The 17,709-nt window shown below is 36.5% G+C and overlaps 2 protein-coding genes across 6 annotated transcripts in view; one reads left to right on the forward strand and one right to left on the reverse strand.

The window, feature by feature from the left end:
- The window catches only part of dmxl2 (Dmx-like 2), a 77,354-nt gene extending 69,656 nt beyond the window's left edge, over positions 1–7,698 (forward strand). For all 4 annotated transcript variants that reach the window (XM_059506156.1, XM_059506159.1, XM_059506158.1 and 1 more), the window contains 9 exons: positions 655–776; positions 862–1,000; positions 1,986–2,046; positions 2,127–2,254; positions 3,704–3,781; positions 3,977–4,068; positions 4,153–4,205; positions 4,323–4,540; positions 6,112–7,698. In XM_059506156.1, the coding sequence (XP_059362139.1) occupies positions 655–776; positions 862–1,000; positions 1,986–2,046; positions 2,127–2,254; positions 3,704–3,781; positions 3,977–4,068; positions 4,153–4,205; positions 4,323–4,540; positions 6,112–6,321 (1,101 nt within the window). In that variant the 3' untranslated portion in view covers positions 6,322–7,698. The remainder of the gene's footprint in view (positions 1–654; positions 777–861; positions 1,001–1,985; positions 2,047–2,126; positions 2,255–3,703; positions 3,782–3,976; positions 4,069–4,152; positions 4,206–4,322; positions 4,541–6,111) is intronic.
- Positions 7,699–8,024: 326 nt separating this feature from the next.
- gldn (gliomedin) lies at positions 8,025–15,813 on the reverse strand. Of its 2 annotated transcripts, none has more exons than XM_059506162.1 (10): positions 15,309–15,813; positions 14,563–14,614; positions 14,444–14,470; positions 14,030–14,128; positions 11,323–11,433; positions 10,954–11,082; positions 10,426–10,476; positions 10,212–10,337; positions 9,876–10,026; positions 8,025–9,083 (listed from the first exon to the last, which is right to left on the reverse strand). In XM_059506162.1, exons 1-10 carry the CDS (start codon positions 15,759–15,761, stop codon positions 8,618–8,620), a joined length of 1,665 nt encoding a protein of 554 aa, XP_059362145.1. In that variant the 5' UTR covers positions 15,762–15,813; the 3' UTR covers positions 8,025–8,617. The 2 variants fall into 2 exon arrangements, with proteins under 2 accessions (XP_059362145.1, XP_059362144.1); XM_059506161.1 differs by having other exon boundaries at positions 10,426–10,491.
- Between the last annotated feature and the right edge of the window lie 1,896 nt (positions 15,814–17,709).

Raw genomic sequence — 17,709 nt, forward strand, 5'->3', positions numbered from 1 at the left:
TAAACATGACATTTATTATGGGTTTATGTTAGCATTGTTTTAAGTTTACTTAAATTAAAAACTGTTATATTTTTGAAGCCTAAAAATAAATGTAAAAAATAAAAAAAAATCGGTAGCTGTATTAATATCAGTAATACTGGCCTTCATTCATAAAAAGATGCCATTTAAACAAGTATTTAAAATATACTGTCTTTATGTTGTTTCTACATTAATTTGATTAACTGTGAAATTTTTACATTAAAAAATATATTAAAAACGTACAAAAACATTTCTTTTTTTATTGCGATTAATTGCGATTAATCACAGAAAAAAATGTGTGATTAATCTAGTTAAAGTTTCTTAATCGATTGACAGCACTAATTTTAATTTAAAATCAGTTTAAACTCCAATCAAAGTTCTTTATCTATAATTAGATATTAAGAAGGATTTTGTGGAGTGAGGGGAACTGAAGTACATATTTATTTCCATATGTTTTATAGTCATTTCTGAATGTAATGTTAAAATGCAACTTAAAATACACAAATGTGAATTTTTTTCTGTAAACAATGCTATTTTAATTTCTACACTCAGAAGTAAACTTTTTTATTTCAAAGGAGGAATAAGTGTTTTAATGTCCCATTTAATTTGTGTTTGTTTTTGTTTTTTTTCTCTCAGGCTAACACTAATGAAATAGTGCTGGCGTCCACTCATGATGTCCAGGAAGTGGACGTGTCCACGTTGCTCGCAGCTCAGCCTTACACCTGGATCGGAGAGGACTTGGACAAGGAGTCTCGCAGGTTTGTCATCTGTCTGTGTTTGTTTGATTCATTCAGCTCACAGATTTGAAGGGACTGCGATGAACATCTTGTTTTCACTGTGTAGTTCTGATGATGTGGATTACCGCTCGTCGCACACCAACATCGCCCAGGCCAGTGCTGGTCCCTTTGCCCCCCAACAAATGGCAGCATCGTCCTCCATGCCATGGCTGGGCAGCGGACAGACCAACATGGGTGCCAGTGTGGTATGTTAGTCAGACTGTTTTCTGTGATGTGAACGATGTTACCAAATAAACTTAGGGGAAAAATGTATACTAACCACTAATCAAATAAGCAGATTTGTGACAGGTCTGTTGGCATCTTTTGTACAGTCGGTCATTTTTTTTTTGCTTCCACTGGGGCACTAGATGATTAGATGAGTCATAAAATCATGCTGGAAAGCATGATCATCAGATTTTCTTGCAGATTTTCATGCAGCGTCAGCAGTAGAAGAAGAAAAAACAAACACTGAAATAAATTCCATGTTTTTTTTTAATGCAGCTTTCTAAAACTTTACAACTTTTCTCACATAGTTGTAATGTAGAGGGTTGTATTAAATGTGGGAAAGCCCAGGAAAATGCGGGAGAATCCCAATGTACATATGCACACATGCAGATTCATGCTGGCCACGTTCCCACAGAGCTGCATCCACCAATGAAGAACGGCTTCTCAGTGTTTTCTTTTGGCTGCTATCAGCAGAACACAAACAGTGAGTCTTGGTCTCAACAGAGCTCTTGATGAGTCTGTATTGAGCTGATAAGAGCATTTGGAGGTAGCGGAGGAAACCGCAGACAGTCCGAGCAGCCCAAGGTACAGACCTGCGTCATCACATCAACCTCCACTCTTGTTCTCATTCACAGCTGATAAAGATGACATGAAGGAGTTGGCGAGGCTACTTTCAAACTAGCTTTCTAAGCTCTACATGCTGCTAATTAATTCAAGTAGTTCAGCTTCAGACAAATTATCGTTTTGAATGTGTAGTTAGCTAACAGACGATCTGATCTGGTATCACATGGTAATGATACTGTCATTGATTTGTTTAATTCATGGTACATTTGCAGTGAACAATCCAAGCGAATCTTTCACTAAATCATACTATAGAATACTGTAAATTGTATTGTTAAATATTAAGAATCTTATGTGTTTGAGAAGGCATCTCTCATGTGATGAACTGTGTTTAATTTGTGTCAGATCATGAAGAGGAACCTGAATAACGTGAAGAGAATGACATCTCATCCCATCTATCAGTACTGTGAGTGTCTCTTTATTTCACACACAAACACTGTAAAGTTTTGAGGAAACTCCTGTTTGACTTCTTTGTCATGTTTTCAGACATGACGGGAGCTCAGGACGGCAGTGTGAGGATGTTTGAGTGGAATCGTCCACAGCAGCTCATCTGTTTCAGACAGGCCGGAAACGCTCGAGTCACACGCCTCTATTTCAACTCACAGGGCAACAAGGTATCGAAGCATGTGTTACCAAAATTAGTAAACCTTATAACCAAGTGACTTTTTTTTTTTTTTTTTTTTTTACTTTTTAAAATAAATTCACTTGTATTACTAGACATGCACTACTGTTTAAAATATTGGCTCAGTAAGCTTCTAAATAAATACTTTTAATTCAGCAAGGATGCATTAATTTGATAGAAAATTGACAGATGGGACATTTATGGGCCATTCTGAAGAATTGGTGCATACTGCTGTCTCACAACCAAAAAACATATTTAAAAAACATTTAAGTATCCAAATCTTAAATGTTCACTACGATCCTTCTATTATCAATAATATTTAAAATATTAGTAAGCTTAATATATATATATATATATATATATATATATATATATATATAAATAATTATTTATTGGGTACTTTCAGTTGGGAGGTGGCTTTCCCAAACCCTAACCCCTGAATTTCAACATATGAAAATGATACTGAAATAATTAATTAGTTTATTTATTTATTTTGCAGTCACTACCGAAACATGAAATGTTTTGTCAAAAATAAAGTATACTGAATTATCATCTTAGATGTTCTGATTGATCTGATTTTGAATAGTGTGTATTCAGATTAATGAATCCCTAACTTTGAAATCAGTATGATCCAATTTTTTTGCCTTTTACAAAGAAAACTTGGATTCAAAATCATATAAATTACACTTTAAATATTGTTCAAAAATGTAATTGTTATTGACTTACCTCAGAATTTTAATAAAATAGCACAAATAAGGAAAAAATCTTAATAGGTCAATATAACCCTTCTAATTAAATTATTCTTACGGTTTTTCGGTAGTAGCAAATTTGAGGAGATTCCAAAACTTTAGAAAATACAATGAGAATTAACTGCACAGTTACTAGAAATGTGTACGTTGGATATTATACAGTTGTAATACATACAAACAGAGTTTCCAACTCTGACTTAGAAATATATATTTTAACAATATAAGGGCCATTTCAAATAAATACAGTTTGTTTGAACTTTTTATTCATCAAAGAATCCTGAAAAGAATTCACACTTTCCACATAAAAAAAATATTTTTTCCATTCATATTAATTAAAAATAAGTAAAAGAAATGACTGCTGAAAATCCAGCTTTGTCATCACAGGAATGAATGACATTTCAAAACAAAAGATATTAAAATAGAAATAGATAATTATCCATTGATAGTGCTTTTGACCTTTAGTAGCTGTTACTTGTGGTGTATAATAATTTCCAGGTTCTGTTCTGTTGACTTCATAGAATAGAGTGAGTACATCAGTGCTGTGTTAATTGTTGTCTGTGGTGTTATGTAATAAGTCCGGTACAGAAGCACATCTGTTCAGGGAAGGTCATTTATATGAATCATTCTGCAATATACATCTAAAAATATTCACTCTGTGGTTAAATATCTTCATTCTTTCCATCTTTTTGCAGTGTGGTGTTGCAGATGGCGAGGGCTTTTTGAGCCTCTGGCAAGTCAATCAGACCTCCTCAAACCCCAAACCGTATTTGGTAAGAGCTTTATCTTGGTACTGCACAAGCCTTACATTACTGACAGTCACAAATTGCCCTCACAGTGTGATTGAATTAAAGCATGTGGCATCTGCAAACAAAGATTACTAGAACTTTTATTGAAACTAACTTCACTATTAAATATATGTCACCATATAATATGAAATAGTAAGCATCTGTGTGTGTCTGTCTCAGAGCTGGCAGTGTCACAGTAAAAGTTGCGGTGATTTCACCTTCATTACATCCTCCAGTCTGATCGCCTCAGCAGGACAGTCCCATGATGGCAGGTCAGTTAAATGATTTATCTTACTGTCATATAGAAACATACTATAAACAAGATTTTTAAGGAAATGTTTCACTTTCTTCCACAGGAATGTATGCTTATGGGACACTCTGGTCTCTCCAAGTAACTCAATGATACACGGTATGTCCACAGGCTCTTGAGGGAAGATGTTTTAAAAATATGTTGAATGTGAAATTTTTTTTATATATATATTGTTTAAAAAAAAAAAATTTGTAATGGTATTTCTCTATATTCCAGCATTCCAGTGCCATGAAAATGGTGCAACGGTTCTTCAGTATGCTCCTAAACAGCAGCTAATCATCACGGGTGGCCGGAAGGGATTCGTCTGTATTTTTGACATCCGTCAGAGACAGCTGCTCCACACATTCCAGGCACATGATTCGGCCATCAAAGCGCTGGCCATGGATTCCGCTGAAGACTTCTTTGTCACCGGCTCAGCCGAAGGGAACATGAAGGTATATTCCTCTAAAGTGACATAATTCAAACAATAAACAATCTCCTGTTGCTGTTATGTGGATATTTAGGCTTATATATATATATATATATAGTGATTTCATTTTGATAACTCCAAAAAAGAAATAATTAGACTGAATTAAATTATTTCCATACTGCATGAATGAAAACAAAAAAAAACAACCGATTGTCTACCTTTTATCTTCAACATTTTGCGATGTTTTCTCCATGGCTCATTATTAATAGATTCTCTAAATTTGTCCGTTATTATTTGTTAAATGTGCAAAGTAAAAAATAATGCAATCTTACATTTTTAGAATAAAAAAAAATAGATATATATCAGCTTTTACATTTTTTTGTCCAATGCGACTTTCATAGGTCACTTGATAAAAAGTCTGGGAAGATGTGTAAAAAAAAATGGAAGACAACTTGAATAAACATGAGAAATTACAACAAGAAGTTTAAAAAGAATGTTACATTAACGGCATATGTGGAACATTAGAGGAGTTGTGACGACGAAGTGGGAATCCAAGTGCAAGCTTTAATTCAGAGAGCGTAGTAGAAACAAGCAGGGTCAACACATCAGCAAACAACAACAGCAGAGACAAGGCAAAAGAGTAATCCAGATAAACAGGCGAAGGTCAGAGCAGACAGGTGATTGCAATTGATGACATGTCCATGCAGAGGATTATGGAAATTGAGTCCGGGTTGAGTGGAACAGTTAGTGTAGTGTGAGAGTCTATGTGGTGAGTTAATGGAAGATCAGAGACCGGACCATGACAATATGAATGTTCTTGTCAGTCTGAAGAGATTTTTGCACTGAACATTTATCTTGGTGTAAACAACCCTTTAGGTCTCTGATGATTATGTATTTACAAAATGAATTGTTCTATTCAGCATATGTAATGTAAAGAATTTAGCACATTGTTTTTAAGTACTATTCATACCTATACCAAAAATATCATTGTTACATTTTAAAGCTGTTTCTTTTTACTTGTATATGAAAAACAATTTGTATAATGTTTTGAACTGCCTCTTTCTCCAGCATAAAACACAATTTTATTTAATTTATTTTAGTGGGCTATAACAGTATTTATAGAGTATGGTGTTCCATGGCAGATGTAATTGTAGTGTGCATAATACACATTAGTGAAAGCAATTGAGAAAGGTTTCAAAATATAAAAAATATCTATATTTTTAAATGTACACAATATTTTACTGTATTCACAAAAATAATGGAAGTCTGCTAGTTTTTGCAGCTGACACAAGGTAGTTCACTACTTCTAACCAGTTGTAACAGCTTATTCGACAATCAAAAGTATTCAGCCACAAACTGAATTACTGGCTTAAGCCATAACAGTAGTGATATTTAATTCGCTTTTCTCTGATGGCATGTTTTTACTTTGTCAGTGTTTATTCCGAGTACATATAGCATTCAAAATTCGTATAAAAACAATATAGCAATTGTAATTAAAATTTTCAGTACATTTCAGTTTTTTTTTTGAATGTTGCTTGTTAAATATATTTCTAAAAATACATAATTTCTAATAATTGTATTACTGTTCTGGGTCAGGTCTGGAAGTTGGCGGGTCACGGTCTCATGCACTCCTTTAGCGCCGAGCACGCTAAACAATCCATATTCCGAAACATCGGCGCTGGCGTGATGCAAATCGAAACCTGCCCAGGCAACCGGATCTTCACCTGCGGAGCCGACGGGACCCTGAAAATGAGGGTCCTTCCAGACCGCTACAATATTCCAGCCAGTATATTCCAGATCCTCTAACACCGGAGCCGCCGTAGAAAACTAAAGCTTTCATCGGCACCTCTGCTGTGTTTCCTTAGCTGTGAATTGTAAACCGGTAACAAATGTATTGCGCTGCAGAATATCTTTACCACCCTGTCCTAAAAAAGGTGTTGGAAAACATGCACGAGGTCCCTTGATTCTAACGATCGACTACTGTCATTTCTGGAGAAGAATCCAGATAACATGTTGGTAGGAAAGCTGTATGCATGAGCTGTTTGGGTCATCGCACTCCATTCCAGGTTATGGGTCGTGCTCTGTAAAAGTGTAAAAGCTCCATTTTTAAGTGTGTGTGTGTCTTCATTTTGTGCCCATTTATCATCTAAAATACCAGCACTGTGCTTCTGCTAGTTGTTGGATTTAGTTTTCACTGTACGTTTTCTCCTTGGCTGCTAATGTATTTGCGGAGTGTAAAATGGCACAGTACCCTGGCAGTCCGGCGGTTCGCCACGGCCCCAGAGACGTTCCCCCTCCCTTCCACATGCACACGCTGCTGTTGACATGCTTGTTTCTGTAGCAGGCAAACAGCTAAACATTCCATGCAAGATGATGATGCTTGCACCTGGAAATTACGTTTTCGACCTTTTCATCTCTCAAACCCTGAAAATCTCGGTTTGAACAGAAAGCGTTTAGTTTTTGCACAAAATATTTCTTTGTTCGTTTACTTGTTCACTTGTTTTGTTTTTTCTTTTACAAAATCTTGTATTTCTATTTAACTTTAGAAATGTAAGGTATGTTTTAGATGTCTGGGACAAAGTGCAACACTGAATAGGTTTGTGTTTTATTTATTTACTTATTTATTTTTTTCATGTTTTATCTGTTCTAAATATTTTCACTCAGATCTGGGGAAACAATAACACTCTTACGTTACAAGTGATAAAAGCTCTATTAGAGGAAACTGTTATTTACTAATGAATGTCTGGCTGTGTGTGGCCGAGTAGTAAAAAGTGGAAATAGTTTTAAATGAATAAAAAAAAAAATATATATATATATATATTATAAATATAAAAAATTAATTATGACAATAGCTTGTACAAAACACAATAATGCTTTTAGTTTATTTTTTTTTATTTTATCATAACTGCTAGAAATAGTAGTATATTTGGTTTGATGTATGTGGTATTTATCAAAATTATATTTGTGTTTCTGTCTGATTTGCTGGGCACCATGTCACCTGTATGTATTTTAAATGTTGAACCGATGGTCTGATGTGTATTTATTGAACAGCCTGATCTGTCTGCGTGTGTGAAAATGCAAATCCCAAAAATACTGGGTGGTTTTTCAGAAGGTACAGGTACTGCAGTTCTGTCATGGTCAAAGTTTTACCTTTGTAAGTTGAATAAATTCTTCTTATTTGAATTAAGTAATTTCATTTTACTGTTTCAACTCCACGTGTCTTTAGAATAACATGTTTTAGGGTTTATTCCAGCATTTACAAGCATTTGTGGCTACATAAACATGCAAGCAATATAAATTAAACAATATTTGGCCAATATAATTTGTGTCTTATACATACTAGCAGTCAAAGACATTTCTATAAACATGAAGTCAACATTAAAATCTAAATTTTACTTGATGCACATACTTAATCTTGTCATTTAGGGTTATGAGTGACGTCTTACTGAAGTGATGATGTGAAATTAAATGGCAATGACAACAATGGTTATGTATACAAAATTACTAAATTCATGTAATGCGCATAAATTTTCCATTTATTATTTACACACATTTGGCCTCATTCATGAAACGAGGAGAATAGTTAAACAATTTCTATGTAAACAAGAACAATGGTTTTATGAACAAAACTAGCTCCGCTCATGCTACATGAATTAATAAATATTCACTTAAAATGCATGTTAGCCAAAAAACTAAAATGCAACGTATAAAAGTAAAAATGCAGAAAAAATAATAAATATGGTAGCCCCAAATTGCTTTTAAACACTCGGGTCAAATTTTCAAATGTCTTTATGTCATTATATTAGAGGAAAAAAATAAAACCAAGTGCATTTATTTTTAAGAAAGTAAGCGCTAAATCAGTTTTACAAAGATGTTTGTTAAGCTTTAAATGATAAACTGAAATCCTGCGCTCTACTCAAACTTGTTTAAGGGTAGCTAAAGTGTCCAAATACTTAGTGCGAACATCACTAGATAGACAATTTAGCGCTTGATATATCATCCACTCAAGAAAATGAAATAAAAATATATGGGTACACATGGGTAACAACATAAACATTGGTTATTTGCTTATAAATGTGTCAATTATGTCATGCATTTTTGATTATTCATCTGAGAGGAACTGGACTTGGTATGATTTGACGTAGCTGCTGTCCCATATGTAGAGATGTTTGTCTCTGGGATTGTATGAGATCATGGACAGAACCCCTCCAGGTGCCCTCAGATCTAGACTGACACTAACCGGCTTCTCTTTCAGGAGGTCGAAAGCATATGTCACCTTTGTGTCTTTTGTATCCGTGATGTAGAGAATCCCGCAGGCGATAAAGGCATTACCGGCCTTGGTCCTGGGATAGGTGGCGTTGATGTATGTGGTGACGGAGAATGTTTTCTCATCCAGTCGGGCCACCATTATGTTGTCATCAATGTTGGCGGCAAATATGATCCACATACCGTTCTCATCTGTTGCCAGTTTGAAATATGTCTTTGAGTTTTCAAGAAAGTAGGACTTATTGTGATAGAAAGCATTTTCAATTGTCAGCGTGTGTAAGATCTTCACCTGGAGGTCAAACCTGGGAATATTGGAGTATTGGAGACAGCATGTGTTACAATTACATAAAGAATTCTACAAATTAAGAAAAGGCTTTCTGCTGTTGTTCCAAAGCTGTGACATTCATTCTTCCATGGAGCACAAAAACTGTGGCAGCCATCTATTCTCAAAGATTCAGCCAAAAATGAATTGTACAAACTACATTTAAGGCTGAACCATCACTAAGAAAAGTAATTAAAAGCACACACACACACACACACACACACACACACATATATATATATATATATATATATATATATATATAGTTTAGTTGGATGCAGTTATGCAGAATTGAATGTTATTACAATAATAAGTGCAGGTAATGTGTGCATAAGATACTAAAATTGTAACTAAAACTTCTACCACAAAGTCTGTCCACAAAGTGTTATTCACCTTACAGTAAACTACAGTAAATTTTAAACGTATAAAATTGTGTTACAGTTTACTTCAAGGTGTCCTTGTTAACAATGTAATTATACAATTACCTACTGAGTAATATTCATTAACTACATGTACTTACTATATGGTTAGGGTTTGGCTTCCAAGGTGTAACAAAGACACCTTAAAATAGAGTGTTACCATAAATTATTTTAAACTGTTTCTATATGACAAGTTATTTATTTATGATTGATATTTTTATTTTATATCTCCCAATATAGAACTCCCAATCCTTCATATGTTTGGAGTCACATGATGACAGTATTTTCATTTTTGGCTCAATTTCATGACTTATAATGATGGTATTATCAAGGAGATCTGTCTTCAGTCATACTTAGCAATATTAGAAGTTCCAGCGATGTGGTAGAATACTGAGCCATTATGTACAACATGGCCGCAACCTTGGAAAAATTTTCGGACATCAATGGATTCACTGCTGCCGTTCTGGAACGCTGCGATACTGTTGTACTCCTTTATGATACGACCTAAGAAATTTTTGAAAATGGTGAAAATCTTAAAAGCAATATTTCAGGTTCAATACAAATATATGTTCTATAACAGCATTTAGTACCAAAGATTAAACATTTTGATCACATTTAACACTTGCAGATGGAAGTAGAGTTTAAATGTAGGCTATATATGTGCAGAATGATGGTTCTCTCATCAGTACCCGAGAAATGTTCTGCCACCCAGATCTTCTCATTATCGTGAGCAGCAGTGTCCATCATCCATGCTCCAAACGTGCTGCTCATTTTCATCAAATGTCTGGGGTTCTGCACTGACTTTATGACACAGTCTACCAAACACAATCACACAGTTAGAGGTAAAGCTTATAAAAGCTGTAGTTAAATGTAAAACAACTTATAATTTGCTCCTGTTGGTACCGTTTATCTTCCATGATACTATTTTCTGGCTGATGGTGTCATCATTTGGGACTGAATTAAGGTGACCTGAAAAAAAATAACGAAATTACATAATGTATATTTTATTACATGTTATGATGTGTGTTACGGGGGAAAGTCGCTATACCCAGTTTTGGACGTCCATGTCATGTTTTGACACAAAATCAAAGGGGGGTAAAAGAAATTATTGTAAATAAAATTTGAAATTTGATTACTGAAAATCACATTAAAATATTTTGTAAATTCAGAATAATTATGCAAGAAGAAATATTATTGTAACTAATGCAAGGTGTCTGTACATTAATTGTTTAGTAATTCTCATGATCATCAATGGCAATTTTCATTCCTGTAATAAGAATAATACTTTTAATGTATTACAGTTTTCACAATTTCTTATGATTTTAATAAAGAAAATAGTTTTCTTTGATTTTTTTTTTATTATGAGAACGATAATGAGGTAATTTTGAAATATGTACATGCACAATTTAGGATTTTAGCCATTCAACTTGCCTACAGACTCTTTCCCCATGTGGAGATGTGCTCTGTGGCTCCTGTGTCTTAGTGGCCCTTGAGGCCCGGGGGGCCCTGGAGGGCCAGGTGGACCAGGGAGGCCAGGGGGTCCCGTTGGACCAGGTGGACCTGCAGATTAAAGCAAAAGGAATTTGGCCATCACTCTTGTATCATGCCAACATTATTGTGATCCATGGAGGTCCAAGACCCATACAAATTGCAGGACTATATCTTCTATATCTACAGGGAAAATAAAATGGCATAAAATGACATTGCAATAAACAATTGTAGTGTTGCTTAACAAGACCCTTTAGCTGTGGCAATAATCTGACATGCTCATATCCTATTAAAAACAGAAGTTGTCTTTACCCTCTACAATGACATCATTTGAAGGTTCACCCTGTTCTCCAGGGGGTCCTTGGGGTCCAGGAAATCCTTGTTCTCCTCTCTCACCAGGCTCACCCTTCTCACCCTGAGGACCTGCACACAGGTACAAAAAATAATTCATTCATGACATCATACAGCACAGTTCTCAAATCATTCAGAATCCTTCATTACATTATTACAGTCATGTAATAAATATTATGGTTATGCTTTATTTTAGTAAATATGAATTAACTCCATGTACAAACTATAGGGTTAAGATTAGGATTTGGTTTAGGGTTGGTTACTTGTAATATTTAATTGTCTTTTATTACTAATAATATACTATCATTGCTATAGTATGTTACTTGTAATTGCAGTACACCTTAAAATGTTACTAACATTTTAAGTAAATATATCAGTACATTTTCTAAAATAAAGCAATTGTGGTTAATTGCTAGGGTGTTCTGGGTGGTTGTCGAAAACAAACTGGACTTGGTCTGCTTGACGGAAACATAGCATAGACAATCTGATGGGCTTGTGCTTAATGAACTTACTCCATCTGGCTATGGATTGTTCGATTCCCCGCGACCCTCTGGCAGGGGTGAGGGACTTATTGTGTTGTATAATAAACAATTCACTACAAATCCTGTGGTCACTCCTCAGTTTAATTCATTTGAATGTCTTGTGCCGAGTATCTCATATGTCATAGCCGTAGTCTACAGACCTCCTAAGACTGCTGAACACTTTTTAACTGAATTTGCTAATTTTATGTCTATGTTGTGTCTTAAGTTTGAAAGAACTCTTATGCTAGGTGACTTTAACATGCACATGGACAAATGACTAAAGACTCTGTAATGACTAAGGACCTTGTGTCTTTATTGGAATGTTTTGATTTGAAGCAACATGTGGATTGCTCCACACATATTAAGGGGCACACCTTAGATCTGGTTATCTCTCATGGATCATTCTTGTCAAAGTTTTTTGTCACGGATTTAGGATTGTCTGACCATTTTGCTATTCTTTTTAGTATGGAACTGTCGCATACATTTACCCTTTCCGCACTGTAAATTATCACAATTGGAAATCCATTGATCTCCATGACTTCTCTGTTTTATTGAATCCTCCTTAAGTGGCTTTTCTTTATCAGACCCTCTGGAGGTCAACATCTCTCTGTTAAATACTGTTCTTTTGTCTGGTTTGGATTTATTTGCACCAATGAAATCCCGGTCTGTGGCCTTTATACGATCTGCTCCCTGGTTTAACAATCAGTTCACTCTAGGAAGGCAGTGGGTCGTAAGCTGGAGCGTAAGTGGCGTACCTCTGGCCTGAATGTTCATTATCCAGCTTGGAAAGACCACTTACTTGAATATAAGGCAGAGATTGTATCTGTCAGATCTCAGTATTTCTCTCAGATAATTGATAATAATCAAAATAACCCCAAAATATTGTTTCATACCATTAACAAACTGTTCAAAGGTAAAATATCCTACAATATACCTGCCTCAGATCAGCTTTGTAGTGGATTTCTTGATCATTTTAGTTCTAAAATTGCTAATGCATGCAAATCAATTACATCTGTTACGTCTGCTTCTGCTCCTAGTATCCCTAATTTCTCCGGCACTTTTTTCTCAAATTTTAGCTTACTAGATCCTGTCTCTCTGGGTAATGTGGTTTCACAAATAAAAGCTGCCACTTCGTAGGCAGTTTGTGTCCCTGGGTGGTTGCAGGTCCAATATTGACTCAGTGCAGTTTGGTGTTCCACAGGGTTCAGTTTTGAGTCCCTTACTTTTAGTATGTACATTTTTCCCCTTGGGCTATTTCTAAGATGCTTTGATCTTAAGGTTCATTTTTACACAGATGACACTCAGATTTATATTCACTCAAAACCTGGTGATAATTCGGCTGTTGCCTTTCTTGAACATTGCATATTGGAGGTAAAAATATGGATGTCTCAAAATTTTCTTTGTCTCAACAGTGACAAGACTGAGGTTATGCTGATTGGTTCACCCCATCAAATAAAAAATCTGGGTGTGATATTTGATTCAAACTTAACTTTTGATCCTCATGTTCAGAATCAATCATTGTTAGATCAACACGTTTGTCTTTTCTCTAATTGACTACTGTAATGCTTTGCTCGCGGGGGCCTCGAAATCTATTCTAAACAAATTGCAGTATGTTCAAAACGCAGCTGCCAGAATCCTGACAAGTTCCAGGACAAGTGACACATCTCTCCAGTCTTGGAGTCCTTGCACTTGCTTCCGGTCAGGTTTCGCGTTGATTATAAAATTCTTATGCTTACCTACAAGGCCCTGCGTGGTTTAGCTCCAGAATATCCATATAACTTAAAATATGGTAATTTCTCCACCACGGTACATAGAATTTCATTCAGTTTCTGCATAATTGATTTGCTGAATGGCACTTCTAGAATGTCTGTGGGCTCTTGTGCTCTCAGAACAGAGCAGTCAGTCAGCTGTTATCATGAGTTCTGCTTTATTCAGTGGGAGATCTCAGAGTCTCTCTGAATCCTGCTGTGTGACAGAAGCAGGATAAGATTCCCCTCTTATTTTCTTGAGTGGATGATAAAAGCTATAGAAAGCAGCTGAATTTTCGGGAAGAGGTTTGAAAGGAGGAACTTTTCCTTTTTGACTATATTCATTCATGTGCATGATGGATGGATTTTCCATGTTCTTTTGCATATACAGTAGCTGACCTCTTTTCCCTCGTTTTCCATGTGCTCCAGGCTCCCCTGGCAACCCTGAAATTCCATCTGTTCCGTTATACCCCGGCATTCCGTCCACACCCGGCAAGCCTGGAATTCCATAAAGTAAGATGATGTGAGTAATTCATTATTTGGAATGTTACACTGAAAATTGGTGTAGAAATTAATTTCACTTGGACAATTTCACAATTAAGTACAAAGAAATGGCGTTAAAATTAAAAAGTGCTCATATTTAAAAAATAATAATAATATTGTAATTCTTGCACTGTTATACTGTATTTCACTACACAGAAAAAATACACCTACAATAAGCACTTTTTTTTACATTATGATCATCATATCTATTTTTTTTTTTCAGTAGTAGAATATAACCCATAAACAACATTAAAATAATTAATTTCATACCTGGAATTCCAGGTGGCCCTGGTGGCCCTGTGAAAGCCAAAAGCAAACCAAAGTGTAAACTTGGAGACAACAGATTCAGGACACAGTAAGTTGTGAAAATAAAAACGAACCATACTCACCAGTCAGACAGACACCTTTAGTACTGTTGCAAATGTCCAGAAGAATTTTAACCTGAAAAATATATTGTACTCAAGTTTTTGCAGGCCTGTGTTAAAGTATATTCTAGAAGAATCAAATTATGTAACTGCTGGAGCAAACAAATTTAAAGGAGCTAAAAGTATTTACTTTTCATTTATGAAAAGAATAATCATCTACAGATAACACATAAATCACACACACATATATATATATATTTGTTTTGTTTTTTTTGGGTTTTTTTCATTAAACCCTTAGAAAGTAAAACAATATACTGTGTTAATGTAAAGGAATTGTATCTATATTCTGAATTACGCATTTCATTCTGTTATATGTTAGGTTAAGAAATGTCTATAAACTTATAACATAATTTTTACAGGCATTTCTACAGATATTTATGACAGACTTTTCGATTTTGCTTTTTTTTTTCAACAGTGTATGGTAAATTGTCAAATATCATTTTACAATACATACTATATTATAAACATTTCATTAAAAAAAAAAATCATCAGGATTTCCATCATGAGATTCAGACATATTACATTTGCAAATGAATAAAATTAAGCATTATTTTTTCAAAATTCATAATTTTTTTATTTATTTTCCTCCCTCAACATAGGGAAAACAGTTTGGGAGAAATGGATTAAAGTTAAGACTTTCCACATTTTTTTTCTCCACTGTTTGTGTAATCACCATAAATAAATCAATCATGTCAGTATGAGTTTCTTACTGGCACCATAGAGTATGTCATCATCATCATCATCATTCCTTCCTGCTCTTCTGTTTTGTGCTGGTAAACCGGCCCATGCGTCTGCTGATACTGATATTGGAAATCTCCCAAGACTTCCTCTCCCACACTCCCCTCGTGCTCCTCAAAGGGTCGTGTCCCTCGATGCTGCCGGCTGCGTTTGTTTCTGGAGTATTGATACTCTGCCTCATCTTCGTTCACCTGCGTCATGAACTCCACCACGGAGCTCTGAGAGATCTCCACCATCTGTCTCTCCACCTCAGTCAGATGAGCCCACAGCTCTCTCTGCTGAACCAGGAGCAGAACCAGGCCGGCAAAGTTTATTACCGTCAGTACGCACACACTATACAAGATCAAACGCACCTGCCAGGACAACCGGCCACCACACTGCCTGAAGCCTCCAGTTCTTCTCAATTCAGCCAATGGGTCCAGCATTCTGACTTCAACTCAGGAATACAAAAAAAGTGTTCAAAAACTGCAACGCACAATTCAACACTTTCAAAAAGTAAGCTGAATAATAAAAGTCTAGAATATTGCCCTAGAAAAGGACAGTTTCTGGACGCTAGAAGACAATTGAAGTCCTTGTTTCGAGTCGAGTCTGTGTGCGACTGAGGGCTGCTGGGCTTTGTGCCGTCCTGATGCGCTGGAGAAGAACCCCCCACTTGTGCAGTCACCTGATTTATATGCAGTAGAGTCCATTCTTCAGCATGACCGTGGGTTGACCAGCATAATCCACATCGACACCAACAGCCAATGATGTGGAAGAAAACTAGACACGCTGAGAGCCACTGCAAGATTTCAGTAAACACTTTCTTAAAACAGTTCTACTAAGACTGATTCCAAACATCTTCAAATATGTACTGTTATGTATTTTTTATTAGACAATTCAAAGCTGTCTTGGCAAAGGTAGTGCAACTTTTAACACCAGAATGTGTACTAAACATTTTAATTGACACAATCTGAACATATAGCCATATCTTAGATAATATATACAAAACAATACTTAAAAAAAAAACTTATTCAGCTCCAAGGTGATTTCATGAACATGTCAGAGTGAGTAAATGTCAGCAGCTAAAGGAACTCAGGCTGGTTGTGGAGTTTAAGGCCTGATATGTGATTCTTATAGTGCCCATATCACACATACCACTTCTGTAGTTTTAATTCGGGTTTTGATCTAATATCAGTTAGCACCTCGCTCTCATTCAGACGGTCTTCCCTTTCTATGCTTATATAATGAATGTGGAATATATCTGGACTCGCAATAATTGGAAATGGCATGCACTGCCAGTATTGGTAATTAAAAAATAATTAATACACAGCAAGATTGTTTGTGCATTAAAAAAGATGAATTTCCTATGGTAAATGCTGGTGCACTGCTGTATGAAGATTGTCTGCTGTGTTGTTCGCTCCTCTGCCCTGCAGCTGTAGGTCATTGGCAAATAAAACATACAAGCTCCTTGGTTGGGTTTGTGTGTTCATGCAAGCAATGAACAACGAGCTTAACTTAAGAGAGTGTGTATTACTTAGTATGTGCTTATGCTGAAAGGAGTGTGAAGGTCATATCAGTTCAGTCAGGTTCTCTTACGAGAGCTCTCTCGTACTGCGTCTTAGCTAAGATGCTACGGGAAAAGTCTCTTTTCACGAAATACTGAAGCAAAAAATTATCCTTAATTTTGTATTTTTGTAAAGCGCATTTGCAGCAGTACACAGCCATAGGCGAGACGGCTCGTTCGCTCATTGGCTTGTTCTGCGGCAACTGCACAGCCTATCGAGCACAGGCTGATGCAACATCAGACCAATAAGGGCGCTTCGCGCCCTTCTTGCCACTTCCCGCCGAAACGGGTGTGGCCCAACCTATAAAAGGAGCTCGAAAAGGCTGACTCACCTGATTTTTCATCTCTTCAGCGAAGCTCACGCATCGCTGGATCACGGAGGAAGCAAGCGCCGTCTGAGAAGCATATCAGCGGGACGAGCCATTCTGAAGCTGCTGGCCTAGCCGCCTTGCACTGCCGTTCCTGCTGCGCTGTCCGGCGCCTATATCCTTTGTATCCTTATATCTTATATCCTGTGTGTGTTCGCCCTGCGACGCACACTCACAAAAAGAGCTGCGTCTTTTTAAAGATGCCCTCGTGCGGCTCGTGCAGAGCCCCGCTCAGCGAAGGAGATCGTCACGTCATCTGCGTCTCCTGCCTGGGAGAGGACCATGCAGCGCTCGCGCTCGCTGACGGCGGCTGCCCTCATTGCGAGCTAATGCCTATGGTGACTCTGAGGACTCGCCGGGCATTCTTCTCAAAGCCTGCATCATCCGCTGCGCCGCAGCACCGTAAGAAGCGCCGCTCGCATCGTCTACCAGAACCGCCTCCAGCTCTGCCGAGCTCGCCGA

The sequence above is a fragment of the Carassius carassius genome, chromosome 23 (genome assembly GCF_963082965.1).
Source record: "Carassius carassius chromosome 23, fCarCar2.1, whole genome shotgun sequence".
In the NCBI taxonomy this organism is placed as follows: Eukaryota; Metazoa; Chordata; class Actinopteri; order Cypriniformes; family Cyprinidae; genus Carassius; species Carassius carassius.